This window comes from Anomaloglossus baeobatrachus, chromosome 12, assembly GCF_048569485.1.
Source record: "Anomaloglossus baeobatrachus isolate aAnoBae1 chromosome 12, aAnoBae1.hap1, whole genome shotgun sequence".
Classification (NCBI taxonomy): Eukaryota; Metazoa; Chordata; class Amphibia; order Anura; family Aromobatidae; genus Anomaloglossus; species Anomaloglossus baeobatrachus.
In genome coordinates this window covers 54,764,567-54,784,196 of record NC_134364.1, presented here as the reverse complement: position 1 = coordinate 54,784,196, position 19,630 = coordinate 54,764,567, and the positions used below count along the sequence as shown (strand labels likewise).

At 43.1% G+C, this 19,630-nt stretch overlaps 1 protein-coding gene across 4 annotated transcripts in view; it reads left to right on the top strand.

The window, feature by feature from the left end:
- Positions 1-19,630, top strand: part of KCNH5 (potassium voltage-gated channel subfamily H member 5) — a 332,203-nt gene that overhangs the window by 138,592 nt on the left and 173,981 nt on the right. For all 4 annotated transcript variants that reach the window (XM_075330810.1, XM_075330809.1, XM_075330808.1 and 1 more), the window contains one exon: positions 4,740-4,855. In XM_075330810.1, the coding sequence (XP_075186925.1) occupies positions 4,740-4,855 (116 nt within the window). The remainder of the gene's footprint in view (positions 1-4,739; positions 4,856-19,630) is intronic.

Below are 19,630 nucleotides of genomic sequence, written 5' to 3'. Positions count from 1 at the left end.
ACCTCAACGACTCCGCATTAGCAATGTCGCAGCGTGTAAAGCCCCCTTACAAGGGACTACAAGGTGCACGTGGCAGGGGGTAAATAAGGTAAGAAGGAAACTAAACAACGGGGTAATGTCCACACCAAACCACAGAAGACAGCAACAGCAAACACCTCCTTCACTCTCCAGACCAAGCTCCAGAATGAATTCTGAATAACTGGCACCCTCTGCTGGGAGCAGAGGGTATTTATCCAGGTTGGGAGTGGTTATCAGTGGAAACACCTAAGCAGGGGTATTGAGTTTGCTGCAAACTGTCACGGGTGTACTTTGGTGAACCAAGAGAAACCTATAATGGCACTAAAGCTGGGGCCTCTGATCAAACCCAAACATCCGACGGTACCCTTATTGATAGGGAGGTCCGGACCTCCAACCTAGGCCCTATCTCCTGTCCTTGTCCCTGATGTTATGAACCCCCCCAACCACAACCCAATACCCATGGGAATGGGCAAGAACAGAAGTCTACCTCCACCAAAAAATATGGACTAACAGGAGTAACAACAAAAACATCTACCATTTGTACACACGGCAAACACACACATAGTGCATGAGGGAAACAACATAAAAGAGGGAAGAAAGCAGACTACTAGGAAACTACCATACAATAAACAGACACACCTGAAATTGCTGCAGAAAATACCTATGCTGCAGCCCAAAGCACAGCAAAAGGAGAGAAAGGTAAATAGCTCCTTCCACCTCCTGGCTCAGCTTCCAAATGATAGGAAATAACTGGCACCCTCTGGTGGAAGTTGAGGGTATATTATAGGACCTGGGCGTGGTCCAAACCGGAAACACCTGACCAGTAGTCAGGAGCTGACATTAACCCTCTCCTCCCCAAAGGAAAGGGAATCCATTTAATACGCTCAATCCGACAAAACAAAGTGAGACTAAAGGCCCCGTTACACGCAACGACGTATATAACGATATATTGCCGGGATCACGGATTCAGTGATGCACATCCGGCATCGTTAGCGACGTCGTTACATGTGACACCAACGAGCGACCGTTAACGATGGAAAATACTCACCAAATCGTCCATCATTGACACGTCATTCATTTTCAAAACATCGTTGATTGTAGAGGACGCAGATTGTTCGTCGTTCCCGAGGCAGCACACATCGCTATGTGTAACACCTCGGGAATGATGAACTACAGCTTACCTGCGACCGCTGGCAATGAGGAAGGAAGGAGGTGGGCGGGATGTTACGGCCGCTCATCTCCGCCCCTCCGCTTCCATTGTGCGGCCGCTTAGTGACGCCGCACGAACTGCCCCCTTAGAAGGGAGGCTGTTCGCTGGCCACAGCGACGTCGCTAGGCTGGTAAGTCCGTGTGACGGCTCAGAACGATATTGTGCGCCACAGGCAGCAATTTGCCCGTGATGCACAAACGACGGGGGCGGGTGCTTTCACCAACAATATTGCTAGCGATATTGCTGCGTGTAAAGCCCCCTTAAGACTCAGAACCAATCACCAAAACCTGCAACCGAGATATGTCCGTGACACGGAGAAAACTGACATTAACCAAGTATATGCCAAAAGGAAAAAAGACATTTAATGTGTATAGTCTCAGATGGTATAGCCTGTCACTAATCTCCAAGGTAGACGACCATGACAATGGGACAGAAGAAAGAAGAGTTTGGTTTCGTTTTTTTCACCACATTTAATCTTAGGATCTTAGGATAATTATCCACTTCCTTTAAGACACCTTAGACTATAGTCATCTGAATGGGATCGGCCAACAATTTTTTGTATATAAAGGCCTCCCTTGATTTTTGGGGGATGGACATCTCTAATTGCTCCAGATTCTGTCGCGGATGAGCTTCAAAGGAGTTACAGTTGCATAACTAGAAACCTGTGTGCATAAATTTAAAATTTTGCAACAGGGCCCCCAAAGTCTTTAACAGTATTGGACCTTTAGGACCCAATAGGCTCCAGGGTTCAAACACAACAAAAGCCCCTGCATCCACTCTAGTTATGGCCTTGGTTACTTCACAAAGTGCTCACTGCACCCTTGATGAGGTCAAACAGTTCGATGAACCTCCCAACCTACTTATTTTCCATCTATCTCCCCTCCTTTATTCCTTGATTGACAGATTTGTCTTTCTAGCAGCCAAAGAAGGGTAGAGATCAATGGAAAACAAGTAGGTAGGAAAGGGCACTAAATGATTTGGCCACGTCAAGGGTGCAGCGAGCATAAGGGGTTAGATTGATCAGTCATTTTGTGCTGACAAAACAATTTTAACAATTTTAGTTCCTCTAGGGAGGATTCAGCACAGGTTGTCAACACAGTTGCTGACTCCTCCCTAGAGGAATACATTTGTTAAAATTTGTCAAGCTGAATAGAACAAACCAGAGCTAGGTCCCTTCTCTCCCTGGAGACCAAGCTACGATATGTTCAACCTTTACAGTATAAAGGCAGACAACAAAGAAAATAAATCAACACTTGAGAGGTCTAGATGCACTTAAAGTTTTGATGACCTCAAATATTTAAGAAATTAATGGATTTTATTTGTAGAAAATCATTGAGAAAGTAAAATTACTATTTTTTTCAATAATTTATGCATAAAGGTTGCAGAATAAAAAAACTAAATATATATGTACCAAGATCAAAAACTATTTGTCTATATTATTTTACTTATTAGAGAATTCTGAGATAGTAAAAGGTGCTCTCATGTTCAAGACTCTCTTCTATTATAGAGTGGTCTTAAACATGAGTCTCCTCTATAAAGCAGCTATGAAAGCGTCATCTTCAGGATTAACCATTTCAGGGAAATTGTGATTTTGCTAATGCCGACTTACGTAGGAAATGGAATACTTTCTGCTCATTGCTGACCGAACAATGAAAGAGTATGTGCCAAAGTGGACAACTATTTTACAGAAGAAGACCTTATTGAATCTTACCTGAAATATCATATACAATAAAAAGAACTCATGCTTCACTAGAAGACAAATAAATGCATTGCATGTGTGATCGCAAATAACTGTATTCTCTTAAATACCCTTTTTCACCCAAAATAAGCCCTACCCCAAATATAAGCACTTGTAGGATTTTAGGGGCTTTTTTAAGTGTGCTTTAAAAATAAGCCTTGTTCCAACAATAAGCCCTACTTGTGGTTCCATAAGGAAGGGTCCAAGCAGCGAAAAAATTAAACAATACAGAAGGACTCTTCATCAAAGAAAGCAGACCCCCCCCAAAAAACAAATTGCACTTTCCAGACCCCAAACAATTACAGTTTGCAAGTGCCGATGGTGGATGGGCTCTCACACAGAAACTGTGTCAATGGTGGATTGTCTCTCACACACAGATCTGTGCTGATGGTGGATGAGCTTTCACACAGATCTGTGCCGATGGTGGATGGGCTCTCACACAGATCTGTGCCGATTGTGGATGGGCTCTCACACAGATCTGTGCCGATTGTAGATGAGCTCTCACACACAGATCTGTACTGATGGTAGATTGGCTCTCACACAGATCTGTGCCGATTGTGGATGGGCTCTCACACAGATCTGTGCCGATTGTGGATGAGCTCTCACACACAGATCTGTGCCGATTGTGGATGAGCTCTCACACACAGATCTGTACTGATGGTAGATGGGCTCTCATACAGAGATCTGTGCCGATGGTAAATGGGCTCTCATACAGAGATCTGTGCCGATGTTCGATGGGCTCTCACACAGATCTGTGCTGATAGTGGATGGGCTCTCACACAGCGATCTGTGCTGATGCTGTATGAGTTCACACACACAGATTTGTGCCGATGGTGGATGGGCTCTCACACAGATATCTGTGTCGATGATGGATGTGTTGCTGTCAGGTCTCTCGCCGTTTCAGCTGCATTGTGCTGCAGCTCTCACAAACCAGTATCATGCTGCACAAGTGATACAGCTTCCATTTACCAGGGAGAGCCAACCGCTATAGAATGGAGGGAGACCTGACAGGACAGAGATTTGTATGTGAGAGCCCATTTACTTGCCAACTCCAATTGTTTGGGGTCTGGTAAGTGCAATTCTTTTAAGGGGTGTCTGCTTACTTTCGGGGATAAAGTTAGCAGTACATAGGGAATAATAAATGTAAGCAGGTAATTTAAGCCTTTGTAAATATATGTGTACCCACCACTATAGGACTGGTTCTGCACCATGAGAATAGCAGATCAGATAAGAAAATGTGCATCTGATCCAGTAATGGGATTAACACAAAATGTTGATGTTCCAGAATGTAATGACTGATTATATTTTAATAAATGTGCATTTTTTATTCAGGAATAAATGTGGATTGTTGTTCATGTAAAAATATAAGACCTCTCCTGAAAATAAGCCCTAGTGCATCCTTCACAGTAAAAGAATAATACAAGACTCGATCTCATTTTTAAGGAAACATTCACGTATACAGAAACAAAAAATAGATGTGCACATCACCTTTCAAGTCCAAAAGAATCTGAGTGTTTGAAGTTTAATAACACTTATTCCTAAAAATGCCAAAAACCTTCTAGCTGCACCTTTTCCATAGAACATCCTAAAAATCCAAAAATCTTTCCATTAAGTTTTATATCGTTTTAGGAAATAATAAAATGTTATAGAAAATCAATGACACACCTGCTGAAAATGTGTAAGATCAATATATTGACTGAACAGTTGATTGTTACAAATGTTTCAAGATCTGCATAATTTACTCTCACCATTTTTCCTTTTTTCCCTCTAAAGGATGGACAAAATTTGCCCGCTTAACTCGAGCGCTGACGAACAGCCGCAGCGTTTTGCAGCAGTTGACTCCTATGAACAAAGCAGAAGTGGTTCACAAACATTCCAGATTAGCAGAAGTAAGCGGGTTTTTTTTTACATTTTTTTATTTTTTTTGTGGTAAATCAAAGATTGCATTCTTTATGGGGAACACTACTAACACGTTTAGGCTGTTCTTTTTGTAATAAGAGGTTTAAAGGGAATCTGTCACCAGGTTTTTGCCATATAATCTGAGAACAGAATAATGTAGGAGCAAAGACCCTGATTCCAGCAAAGTATCACTTATTGGGCGGTTTGCTGTGGTTTTGATAAAAATTGCTGTTTTATCAGCAGTAGATTATTATTAGAGGACTAGTAAACCTGCTGCCATGTAATTCTGCTCGCCAGTTGAGCAGGGATTTTAGCGAACCCACTGTACCACACCACACAGAAAACCCTGAGGAGCTTGCCTGCGGAACCACACCTGGTATTCACCAAAGCGTGGCAGCTTGTAGCAGCAGCGGCAGGTTAGGGATAGCGACAGCAGTACACTAAAATACAAACATGTTAGCAGCAGAAACAAGCACAATATAACAGCAGTAGCAGCATAGTGGTAGGGGACCTGAGAATTAGCAACGTGTAAGACTCATTGCCCAGGCACTTCCTAAGGGAGGAAGTATCTTACATAGCTGCAGCCTCTCAGCTGACCTGAGAGGCACTTCCGGGTTAAGGGTACACTGACCCTTTAAGAAAGGGGCGTGGCCGTGCACAAACCTATAGTGCAAAGCCAGGAAGCCTGCGATGAGTACACAGGCTCCAGGAGACAGCAACATGGGACACTAAAGGAGCGGCCACCACAGGAGGGATAACCAGGTGAGTGGAGCGATGTCCTCGCCGGGGGAGGAGGCAGGACCATGCAGGGACACCGGTGTGGGCATTACAGTAGTCCTCCATATTCATGAGCTCTGTATAACCCCAACACTGATTGGCAGCTTTCTGTGTACACTGTGCATAGGCAGTAAGTTGCCAATTAGTCGTGTGTGTGGGGTTATATAGAGCTCAGCATTCAGTCAACTGCTATACCTGCAGTATACAAAGCAGGAAAGCAGGAAGCAAAAACCTGGTCACAGATTCCCCTTAAGAACAGTAAGAATTAAAGGGGTTTGTGGTTTTCACACTGAAATATTGGATGAAAAATTAATAGCCGTTTGGCAAATGTTTTATCAATGGTGTATTTCATGAATCTATCATGGAGGTGTCGGGGTAACAGACTAGGGACCCAGTGCTGTCCCTCATCCAAGAGGTATCAAGGAAGAGAGGAAAGTCCAGCTCACCAAGGACTGACCTGCTGGTAATATTTAGAGTCCTGCGCACGGAATATGGCTCGGCAACCATCCAGGGTAAAAGATAAAGGAAGAGGTTTCCAGCGCCAAGGATGAAGTATAAAATCCTTTTTTATTAAATAACAAAAAGTAAAAAACCAGCAGGTACCATATGCATGTCAGAAAAATTGCAGAACAACGCGTTTCGACGCTTCAGGTCTTAGTCATGAGAACAATTTTTCTGACATGCATATGGTACCTGCTGGTTTTTTACTTTTTGTTATTTAATAAAAAAGGATTTTATACTTCATCCTTGGCGCTGGAAACCTCTTCCTTTATCTTTCATCCAAGAGGTAGGTTTGATGGTAGCCAGATCTGGACCCCCAGCATGACCCTAAATCCTGTCCAAACTCTGAACTAACACCCCCCTCTTCCCTACCCTGGCAGGAGATGCAAACCCCACATATATCACAGGTTCACCGTTTATTTCCCAATAAAAGAAAATGAAAGTCTCTTTTGTATTTTTATTGAAGAAGATGATACAGATGCAGAAAGTCCGCCTATGACAACGTTTCGGCCTTCATTATGGCCTTCATCTGGTCGGACAGACTGACTGGACAAGTTAGGGTTCCCAGAGGGACGAAGAAAAATTACAATACTGGTAGGGATGGTAGGTAAAGGGAATGTGTGAATCATCTATTTGTGGATAGACTTGTAAACCTTATAGGATGATTGCGGAGTCCCGTCAATATTTCAGTTTATACTTTATGAGCATATTCTATGATGCAGAAATAACACCTCGCTCTATACGAGCGTACGACAAATCTGTGCATGTGTGGCCGGATGTATACACACTCTTTAGACAGGGCTGCTGTGTTGCAGATGGCTATCCAAGGAAATATGTGTATATAAGAACTTGGTTTTAGTTCTTAGTTTATAAGCACAGGGCAGAAAGAATGAAAAAATGGAGTCCACAGGTGTCTGGGAGCAGGGGCTCTATGCCTCAGAAATCCGGTTTGTCTAGTTATCAGTAGGGCTTGGGGATACAGCGGTGAGGCAGGTAAGGAAATCAATGGGTGTGAGGACCGCTTGCGTGCCCTGTGCGTCCGGTGAGGTGGGCCCAAGTTCTTATATACACATATTTCCTTGGATAGCCATCTGCAACACAGCAGCCCTGTCTAAAGAGTGTGTATACATCCGGCCACACATGCACAGATTTGTCGTACGCTCGTATAGAGCGAGGTGTTATTTCTGCATCATAGAATATGCTCATAAAGTATAAACTGAAATATTGACGGGACTCCGCAATCATCCTATAAGGTTTACAAGTCTATCCACAAATAGATGATTCACGCATTCCCTTTACCTACCATCCCTACCAGTATTGTAATTTTTCTTCGTCCCTCTGGGAACCCTAACTTGTCCAGTCAGTCTGTCCGACCAGATGAAGGCCATAATGAAGGCCGAAACGTTGTCATAGGCGGACTTTCTGCATCTGTATCATCTTCTTCAATAAAAATACAAAAGAGACTTTCATTTTCTTTTATTGGGAAATAAACGGTGTGCCAGGGCTACTTTAACTCTACATATATTTTTTCCTGAGCACCTGTGAAGGTGACGCTAGGTCCTTTTTGTTTTTTGCCACATATATCACAGACAGGGGAAAAAAACAAAACTCAGACACTGCACACAAAAGAGATACTATACGTGTACGGGAGGGAATAAAGTATACGGAAGGAAGTGAACACACAACGGGGAAACTTCCACACCACTCAAACAACAAACTAATGGTTACCAAAAATAGGTTTACCACAAAGACCGGAATCACAAGAGCATAAGCTGAAGCTATTATCGGCAGCAACAGACTCCCAAACCTTAAATAGGTAGGAGACAGCTGAATAGGAATTAGCAACCTGAGTCTCAAGGAGCTGCACCCCACTACACAGGAATTAACTCCTGCAAGACTGGAAAGCAGTGGAAAAGATTCAGCCGATGCCCGGCTGAGGAATGAGGAGAGATCAGGTTGCCTGTCAGAGACTCTGCAATGTGAACAGAGTCTGACGCTGACACGGCACCCCACAAGTGTAGACATGAACACCACATGACAGAATCTGTCTATAACATCTATATAAACAAAAGTTATCTAAGAGAAATAAAAAATAAAAATAAAAAAGAAAGACAACTTAGTTGTCACACAATTATATATATATATATATATATATATATATATATATATATATATATATATATATATATATATAGAGAGAGAGAGAGAGAGAGAGAGAGAGAGAAAAAGGTGAAAATACCAAAAGGAAAAAATTACTTCAGAAAAGTGGAGGAAAAGAGCAATGATGAATCTGGGCTATAGTTTGTCTTCACCGTTAGAAATGGTGCAAATGGATTGCAGGACCTGGGCCACCAGCCACTCTGTAATCTATGACAGTCGGACTAGAGTCCTGTGAACCACCACCTATCTCCTGGCATTTGCACCTTCTCTTTTGATTAGCTGCCTTGGTACGACGTCACACGTCATGCCACAAAAGTGAGGTTATGCCAGGCTGGTAAATTAGAGAAGTCAAGGATGCCGAAAGGTAAGGGGCAGCTCTTGGGTTCCCAACAAATGGCCACAGATTACAGACGTGGTCACTGGACCAGGTCCCTGTGGATCACTTTGCACTAACATATTTACCCTAACATCCCTAGAAGGGTCCTTCCACCCATGAGCCATAACGTGCCTACGCCCTTGCTGACCCTGAATTTACTCTGACTAGGGTGTTGGCCAAGACTCGAGTCCTGTGAACCACCACCTACCTCCCAGCATCTTCTCTTTTGATTAGCCGGTTAGGTACAACGTCACACGTCGTGCCACAAAAGTGAGGCCGCTTCAGGATGGAAACGTAGAGAAGCCAAGAAGGTAAGAGGCAGCTCTCGGGGATCCCAAGAAATGGCCACAGATTACAGATGTGGTCGCTGGACTAGGTCCCTGCAGATAGATTCGCACTAACTGTTATTTACGGGACAAAATTTTAATATTTGGAGGGTATTATTTTTTTATTCTTTCCCTTAAGTCACCTATTATTTTAGACAGATCTCTATGTTTAGTTTTTGGAGGCCATCGACAGGCCAGGTACTTAATGAAACTCTTCACAAAGTTCAGCACTTAATTACATATTAATTAGAAGAAAACTGAAGCGCTCAAGTAGGTCAGCGGCCTCCAAATACAGCGGATCCTCTGCACTTACAGTTGCAAAATTGTTTCTCTCATTTACGGAGTCTTTTCTAATTTAAAATCCTTCACAAAAAAACATTTTTTTTAATCGAATTCAAACTATATTAGGGCCTTAGATTACGATTAGATCTACAAACATGGCTTCAGAACTGGAAATTTTAGATTTAACCATCATTATGACACTAATTAGTGTTGATGTTAGAAGTTTATACATTGGAGCAAAACAGTTCGCAGGATCCTGGTCCAGCAGCCACATTGGTAGTCCATGGTTGGCGGATCAGAGCCCTGGAAACCTGGAACCTCATACTGTCACGCCGGGGAGAGGGAATGCCCGGCGTGTGGTGCAAGAGGGAAAACTAGGGGAGATGTAAAGGAAGGCCATCCTCATACTCACCTGTGGCTGATCCCTGCACTCCCTAACATCCCTAAATGGGTTCTTCCTCTGTGTGCAATAATGTGCCTAGGCCCTTGCTAACCCTGACTAGAGTATATGCCAGTGGGACACTAGTCCCACTACTACAATAAAATAGCACAAGGAATTTAAGACAAACAGGTGGGGAAAGACCAACAAAAAGTACTCCTTGGTTTCTTCAGCAGAAAACTTCGCAGATACAACTGAAATGACACCACAGTTATGCAGAGACAAGCTCCTTCAATGTGGACAGTATAGAGAATATCATTCACCAGCATGGAGTAAAGCCAGGAGTGGGTATATATAATGGAATGGCGTGATGACAAAATTCTGCAGCTGTGATAAGGCTAAAAGTAATCTCAATGAGAAAGTCCTTAACCCTTTCAGCATCAAAAGAAAGTAAATCCACTCTAATACAAGATGTAACCTGCAGATGAGACACACTCGTGACACCTACCTGCCAGCATCCCTGACTGTTCTTTGGATTAGGAGACCAAGTTCATCGTCATATTTGCATCATGCTCAGTAATGACATTGGCAGATCCTACTGATCAGAAGAGGAGTTGGAGATTTTATCTGGTAGAAGGAGGTTTGCAGAGGTCTGAGCCAATGGCTACGGACTTCCAACATGGCCACCATGGTCTCTAGACTGGGATCCTGTGATTCTTTTCGCTCAACTTTTTATGACATTTAGACCATGCTTTTAATGGCTCAAAGATCAAGTTCTTGCTTTAATTTCTACTAAAATCCATTAGATTCAGTATTTCTTTAAAATCTGATGGCTTAATTAGTATTGCAAGAAAATTATTGGTTTGTACAGTAAGGTTTGTAAACTGAACACTAGCTTAAAAAATCTTGTTTTCTTTGTCTTTGAACAAGACCCATTCTCTCTAGAAAAGCCTTTTAAAAATAAACTAAGTTGTGATCCTTAGTGATCAGCTGCAATGTACCGTGGATCCCTAGGAGAAAGTATTCAAATTCCCTGCAAAGCCACCTGTCACGCAGTATCTGTCTCAAAACTCACCAAGTTTCAGGATTACATCTGACGCTGTTCACACAGCAGAGTCAGATACTCCACATGATGCTGCTTTTGAGTTGCACAGACAGGCTCAGGTGTCGACCAGCTGTGCTGTCATCAGGCTTACAGGAGTTAATTTCTGCTAGCCTGTGGATTACTGCTTAAGTCACATGTTTCAGGAGACCTACCACAGTTGCCGCAACCCTTTTTAAGACAGTGGAGCCTGTTCTCCCATGCCGATGATAGCTTTGTGCGATCCCGATCCTTGTGCTTTGTTATCTAGTTGCTGGTGCTGTGCTGTCTGGTATGTTGTAGAAATACTATTGGTGTCTGATTATTTCATCTCTTCCTTTAGTTTCCTCCTGATCACATATTGTCTATACCTCTTTGACTTCCTGTTAGTTTGAATTTTAGTTTCCTTTGTCTGTTTATGTGAGTGAGATTAATCAATCCTGTCCCGGCTCTCTCCTGGGTGGAGGAAGGTGGGCCACTAGACCAGGGTTGTTCAGGAGCTAGTGCAAGGAAGGCAGCCCAAACATCGTCACCTTCAGTGTTGTTCAGGAGTTAGTGCAAGGAAGGTGGCCCAAACATCACCCCCTTCAGGGTTGTTCAGGAGTTAGGGCAAGGAAGGCGGCTCAAACATCGTCAAATTCATGGTTGTTCAGGAGCTAGGGCAAGGAAGGCGGCCCAAACATCGTCACCTTGAGGGTTGTGCAGGAAGTAGGGAAAAGAAGGCGGCCCTAACAGTCACTTTCAGGGTTGTTCAGGAGCTAAGGCAAGGAAGGCGGCCCAAACCTAGTCACCTTCAGGGTTGTTCAGGAGCTAGGTCAAGGAAGGTGGCCCAAACATAGTCACCTTCAGGGTTGTTCAGGAGCTAGGTCAAGGAAGGCGGCCCTAACATAGTCACTTTTAGGGTTGTTCAGGAGCTAAGGCAAGGAAGGTGGCCCAAACATAGTCACCTTCAGGGTTGTTAAGGAGCTAGGTCAAGGAAGGTGGCCCAAACATAGTCACCATCAGGGTTGTTAAGGAGCTAGGTCAAGGAAGGTGGCCCAAACATTGTCACCTTTAGATGTACCTTTGTGATCAGGGTCAGGGTTCCCCTAGCCTGAGGGCTAGTTTAGGCTCCCCTGTTCTTAGTGATCCCATCATACCCCATAACACCACCACTAGGCAAATGAGGCATCACATTGTGCCTATTAAAATATTAAAAATCAATGCGCTGCTTGTATAACGCACAGCGTCTCCAGATCCTCCAAAGAAAAAACCCTTATGTAGACCTTTTTCGAATTTGATAAAAATGGTAGCTATTTAATAATTGGGTTTTTTTGTACCATAGAGCAATGAAAGTCGAGCCTTACGGTTACATTTTCTGCATTAGGCTTCTTTAATCCCTTTTAATACCGCAGTGCAATGAATGCAGTACATATTTTGCTGTTTATTATGAGAGGTTGCTAATCAAACCGGCTTCAAAACACTTTTTTCAGCTTTGTACAAAGGTTCTTTATTGCACGCTTATGCCTAATTAAAATAACAATAATTTTTGATTGCCTTTCTAAATTTAGCTCCTTAGTGAAGTGGTAATGCTGTAGTTTACATGCTATGTCTATGGAGAAACCTTTTTTTTTTGCGACTTTTATATTATTTTTTCGGTCCATTTTGTACAATTAACCTACGCCTTCCTGGCCACAGTTTTGTAGCAGTTTAAAAGTGTTAGTAAAAAGAGAGCACCTGATAATACTTAGCACTTTCTCAAAATTCAACGCGTTTCGCAGGCCGATCTGACATCCTTTCCCTTGCACATCTGTAATTAATCCCCCCTGGGGTAAGGTTACGCCTGCAGCCGGCCTCGCGTGTGCGGTGTAATAGGACGTGGACCGTCCTGTCCTGCATGATTCATGCACTGATGAGATACTTAGATTGCCCCAATTAATAATTCACCGAGTGTTGTTAGCCTTTGGAACCCAATCAAAATGTAAGATAAAAGTAGCTCCTTCTAGACGTCCTCTATCCAGTGCTCCATCCATACGGAGCTGAGCAACCCAAATCCATATATTTGTTGCTTTTAGTTATCCAGATAAACAGTCCCTAAAATAGAAAGTTGTTTGATGTCCGTGCTGCAGCAGCGCCATCCCCGGGGGCAGCTGCATTAAGATTCCTGTAGGCGTGAGCATTTGGGGGGGCGACCGTCTCCGGAGACGTCTTAATAAGAGATAAAATTCCAGGTAAAGGCTGACATTAATTCTACAAAACCGGATGTTTTCTCGCTCTCAGTGTGTATTGATATTATTTGTGCAGTATACAGGTAGGATATAAGAAAATATGTCGGATATCAGATATATTAGATAACGGTGCGTAAGGGGTGAGATACCTACTATAACTAGACTTCATCCAGGACATAAGCCATTTTTTTCCAGTCCTTGTGGGATAGGGTTCTTCAAAAATGGAAAAAAAAAAAGAGAAAAAATGTCGCCATGAATAAGTTCCTGAAAAAGTCCTGTGCGCCCCCTGCTGTACAGATACGTCACAGCCGGCTGGGGGGTATGTAGATAGAGCGGGCTCAGGAGGTGCGCCCGCTCCATACAAAGCAAATATCAGTGATCAGGCCTAGCCTGTGATTGTCTATGATCACAAATGGTGGCAGCAATATGTAACATCAGTGATCAGCCCTAACCCATGATCGCTACTGTTTAACTATATAAACACTGCTGTCAATCACTGTCAGCAGCATTTAAATAGTGCAAGCACTCACCCCCCTCTGAGATGTGATCGCAGGAAACTGATGAGCGAATAAGTTCCTGAATAAGTCCTGTGCGCCCCCTACTGTGTATATACGTCATGGCCAGCCAGAGTGCGTGTGTAGAGTGCGGGCTCAGGAGCTGCACCCGCTCCATACAGAGCAGATGACGACTGCAATATGTAACATCAGTGATCAGACTTAGCCTCTGATCACTACTGTTTAACTATTTAAACGCTGCTGTCAATCACGGTCAGCAGCATTTAAATAGCGCAAGCACTCACCCCCCTTCAAGATGTGATCACAGGAAACTGATGAGCGAATAGGTTCCTGAATAAGTCCTGTGCGCCCTCTACTGTACATATAGGTCAAGGCCAGCTGGAGTGCATGTGCAGAATGCGGGCTCAGGAGCTGCGCCCGCTCCATACAGAGCCGATGCCGGCTGCAATATGTAACATCAGTGATCAGACATAGCCTGTGATTGCATATGATGACAAATGGCAGAGGCAATATGTAACATTAGTGATCAGCCCTAGCCTCTGATCGCTACTGTTTGACAGCAGCGTTTAAATAGTTAATCACTGTTAGCTGCATTTAAATAGTGCAAGCACTAACCACCCGTCCGAGATATGATCACAAGAAACTGATGATCGACTAGGTTTCTGAATAAGTCATGTGCGCCCCCTACTGTGCATATACATCACGGCTGGGCAGGGTGCATGTGCAGAATGCGGGCTCAGGAGCTGCTCCCGCTCCATACAGAGCCGATGGCGGCTGCAATATGTATCATCAGTGATCAGACATAGCCTGTGATTTCCTATGATCACAAATGGCAGAGGCAATATGTAACATCAGTGCTCAGCCCTAGCCTGTGATCACTACTGTTTAACTATTTAAACACTGCTGTCAATCACTGTCAGCAGCATTTAAACAGCACAACCACTAACTGCTCCTCCGAGATGTGATCACAGGAAACTAATGAGCGAATAAGTTCCTAAATTAGTCCTGTGCACCCCCTACTGTGTATATACATCACAGCCCGCCAGGGTGCATGTGTAGAGTGCGGGCTCAGAAGCTGCACCCGCTCCATACAGAGCAAATGCTGGCTGCAATATGTAACATCAGTGATCAGCCCTAGCTTGTGATCGCTACTATTTAAACACTGCTGTCAATCACGGTCAGCAGGATTTAAATAGTGCAAGCACTCAGGGCCCCTCCGAGATATGATCAGAAGGAACTGATGAGCGTATAGGTGTTTGAAAAAGTCCTGTGCGCCCCCTGCTGTACATATATGTCATGGCTGGCAAGGGTGCATGTGTAGAGTGCAGGCTCAGGAGGTGCACCCGGCCCGCTCAGTACAGAACGAATGCCGGCTGCCATATGTAACATCAGTGCTCAGCCCTAGCCTGTGATTGCTACTTTTTAACTATTTAAATGCTGCTGTCAATCACTGCCAGCAGTATTTAAATAGCGCACGCACTCAGGGCCCCTCCGAGATGTGATCACAGGAGACTGGTGAGCTACGATGGCAGCTACAGGCCCCATAACTACCATTTTGGTACGCCTCCAAAGATTAAAAGGGTATGCCCATCTCCAAGATTCTATCCCAATATGTAGTAAGTGTAATAATAAGAATATTAGTAAATACCTCCACTTAGAAATGTAGTATAGTTCTCCTAATATAGCCATGTCTCTTACCTCATGTGCAGGGCATTGAAGCTTAGGTATGCATGATTACAACCATGAGCAACTAACTGTGACTATACACCTAAGGTTCTGCAATGCCCTGCACATGAGGTAAGTTACACATCTAATTAGGAGAACTATACTACATTTCTAATTGGAGGTATTTGCTAATACTATTATTAATACACCTACTACATATTGGGATAAGATGTTTTAGATGGGAATACTCCTTTAAGTATAACCAGAACTTCAAAGAAGACCACAATTTATGCTATAAACCACAGAATTACAGTGTACAGTATAAGTGACCAAATGATCAGAAGTTAATGTCCTACCAGGGGACTGAAGCTAAGGTTAAAAAAAAATCCTAATTTTATATATATATATATATATATATATATATATATATATATATATATATATACATATATATATATATATATATATATACTAGCTGTAGTACCCGGGGGTTGCCCGGGATGGTAACTGTCTCTCTTCCAGTCTCTGTCTGTGTGTCTCTCTGTGTGTCTCTTTTCTTGTCTGTGTCTATGTCTCTGTCTGTCTATTTCTATGTCTGTATTTGTATCAGTCTGTCTCCATCTCTGTGTCTGTCTGATTCTCTCTATCTCTGTGTCTGTCTCTATGTGTGTGTCTGTCTGTCTCTTTCCCCATCTGTCTCTTTCCAGGGCTGTCTCTTTCCAGGGCTGTCTCTTTCCCCGGCTGTCTCTTTCCCCGGCTGTCTCTTTCCCCAGCTGTCTCTTTTTGCCCGGCTGACTCTTTCCAGGTCTGTCTCTTTCCCCGGCTGTCTCTTTCCAGGTCTGTCTCTTTCCAGGTCTGTCTCTTGTCAGGGCTGTCTCTTTTCCCGTCTGTCTCTTTCCAGGACTCTCTCTTTCCAGGGCTCTCTTTTTGCCCATCTGACTCTTTCCAGGGCTGTCTCTTTCCAGGGCTGTCTCTTTGCCTGTCTGCCTCTTTCCCCATCTGTCTCTTGACCCATCTGTCTCTTTCCAGGGCTGTCTCTTTCGAGGGCTGTCTCTTTGCCCAGCTGACTCTATCCAGGACTGTCTCTTTTCAGGGCTGTCTCTTTCCCTGGTTGTCTCTTTCCAGGGCTGTCTCCTTCCAGGGCTGTCTCTTTCCCCATCTGTCTCTTTCCAGGTCCGCCTCTTTCCAGGTCCGTCTCTTTCCAGGTCCGTCTCTTTCCAGGTCCGCCTCTTTCCAGGTCCGCCTCTTTCCAGGTCCGTCTCTTTCCAGGTCCGTCTCTTTCCAGGTCCGTCTCTTTCCAGGTCCGTCTCTTTCCAGGTCCGTCTCTTTCCAGGTCCGTCTCTTTCCAGGTCCGTCTCTTTGCCCGGCTGTCTCTTTTCCAGGGCTGTCTCTTTTCCAGGGCTGTCTCTTTCCAGGGCTGTCTCTTTCCCCATCTGTCTCTGTCTCTGTCTGTCTGTCTTTTTCTGTCTCTCTCTATCCATCTCTCCACCGACATCATATAACCTCACGCATAAGCTTCAACTAACAGTTTATTTTGTTCCTATAGCAACCACTGACAGTTGCTATTAATAACCTATAGCTCCCACCTCCATTAAGTTTAATGGCGGCAAGATTTTAAAGACTAACTGTAAAGCACGGGGTTAAATTTTTCTGTCAAAACGTAGTCTGCGACGTTCCCTGGGTCACATGAGGCGTCTGTGCAAAATTTCGTGATTGTAAATGCGACGGTGCGGATTCCTTTAGCGGATACACACCCACACACACACACACTCAGCTTTATATATTAGATGTGTATATATATGTATATATATATATATATATATATATATATAAATAAGATTTTTTTATAGTTCTCCTGATTAGATATGTAACTTCTCTTATGTGCAGGGCATTGCAGGACCTTAAGTGTATTTTTGAAAAAAATATTTAAAAATGCAAATATTTTGTCTCCCACCCATCAATAAAAGTCTGGTCTAATTAAAATATTAAATTATTTTAAAAATATGTTGAACTTGAAAAAATAAATCGAAATGCCAGATTTGAAGTTTTTTTTAGTCTCCTCCACAAAAATGGAATAAAAGTGATTAATACGACAAGTGTGCCTTAAAATTGGCATTAATGAAACCACAGCTTGGAACACAGAAAAAATAAATCTGGAGAACCCCTTTAAGTTCAGTAATGAACCCAGCAACTGAGCGTACCCGAGCACAGCGATGTTTGCACAAGTGGTTTGCATAAGTAAAGCTCCCCAATTCTGTTTTTTTTAATAAAGTCTGTGTTTGGTACGAGCATCGAACCTTGGGTTCACTCATCTCTACTTATGAGCAGTAACATTAGCTAATGTGATAGAGGCCTTTAGTTGTTTAGAAGTTACCTTGGGTTCCTTTGTGACCTCATGGACTATTAGAAGCCTTGCTCCTGGATTGATCTTTCTTCATAGTCAATAATTTCCTCCACTTGTACACAAATCTTATGACTGTGGACTGATGGAGCTCAAACTTTTTAGAGATGTTTTTTTTTAATAAAGTCTGTGTTTGATACGAGCATCGAACCTTGGGTTCACTCATCTCTACTTATGAGCAGTAACATTAGCTAATGTGATAGAGGCCTTTAGTTGTTTAGAAGTTACCTTGGGTTCCTTTGTGACCTCATGGACTATTAGAAGCCTTGCTCCTGGATTGATCTTTCTTCATAGTCAATAATTTCCTCCACTCGTGCACAAACCTTATGACTGTGGACTGATGGAGCTCAAACTTTTTAGAGATGGTTTTATGACATTTTCCAGCCTGAGGAGCATCACTAACTCTTCCACTTTGATCCTCAGAAATCTTCTTTCTTCAAGCCATAATACAATTCCACAAACATGCGTTATAAGGACCACACATTAGTAAATCTTCATTCTTTAAATAAAACAGGTAACCCACTCACACCCAATTGTCATCCCATTGATTGAGAACACAAAACTTTAATTTCACCTTCAAATCATCTGCTCATCCTAAAGGTATACATAATTTTTCTACTCAAACATGTGATTATTGGATCATTAACCAACAAAAAAAGTCATTTTTGACTAATTTATTTGATTTATCGATATCTACTTTTAGGACTTAGGTAAAAATCCGATGCAGTTTTAGGTCAAATTTATGTAGAAATATGGAGAATTTTCAAGGGTTCACAAACTTTCAAGCATTATTGTATATATAGTTTGAGTGAAATCGATAGATCTTGTACATTGCATTATTTTTTCACTCACCTCTCTAGCATTATACACATACAAGACTGTTTGGTCTTTTTTTAGACCTACATCAAAGGGCGGAAACATCAAACCTCGCTGCCTGAACAATATTTTTTTTTCATGCCTCCGAATAATCCATATAAACAAGTCTTGATGTTCAATAATAGAAAGCTGGTTCACTGGCATTTGATAAAACATCTAATCTTCCAGAATCTGGAACGGTGACAGGATTGTATGTTCTTTTCACGAGACTTTCCACAAATAAGGAAACAGAGATTAGAGATCTACTGTCAGATGAAGTTGACCGAGTTGTGTAGGAAGACATGTTTGTGGAACGAAATAGAATTTGATGTTTCACAGATGTATGACTATTTAATCCTTCTGGAATGATTTAGATAGTGACACCTGTCTTGATGTCCTCATTCATATCCTTCCACCTCCTCCATTTCTGGAGCATGTAAGACACTTCCATGGAACAGAAAGGAGCTACGACAACTATGATGGATCTATTGTTGAACATATGGATCTTACAAGGTTTGCTTCAGGGTTTTTTTGATGTCTATAAGGACGCTTCCCAACAAAAATACCTGTAAAAATTATAAAACAATAATTTTACAATGAGGGATGGCAGGAGAGGGATGACTCTTCGTTAGAGATTGGCGAACCCGCAAGATGTTCGAGTTTGGAGGGTCCGAAATGGTGTAATCCTAATGACCAACAAACGATGACTTGTAAAGGCTGCTTTACACGCTGCGACATCGCTAGCAATCGCACCCGCCCCCGTCGTTTGTGCATCACGGGCAAATCGCCTGTGGCGAACAATATCGGTAGTGCGCGTCACACGTACTTACCTTCCTAACGACGTCGCTGTGGCCGGCCAACAACCTCTTTTCTAAAGGAGAGGTTCGTGCGCCATCACAGCGATGTCACACAGCAAGCCCCCAATAGAAGCGGAGGGGCGGAGAGTAGCTGCATAAACGTCACTCCCACCTCGTTGCCGGAGGACGTAGGAACGCTGTTGTTCGTCGTTCCTGGGGTGTCACACGTAGCGATGTGTGCTGCCTCAGGAACGACTAACCACCTGCGTCCAGAACGAGCAACGATATTTTGAAAATGAACGACGTGTCAACAATCAACGATTTGGTGAGTATTTGGGATAGTTAGCGGTCACTCGTAAGTGTCACATGCAACGATGTCGCTAACGAGGCCGGATGTGCCTCACGAATTCTGTGACCCCAGCGACATCTCGTTAGCGATGTCG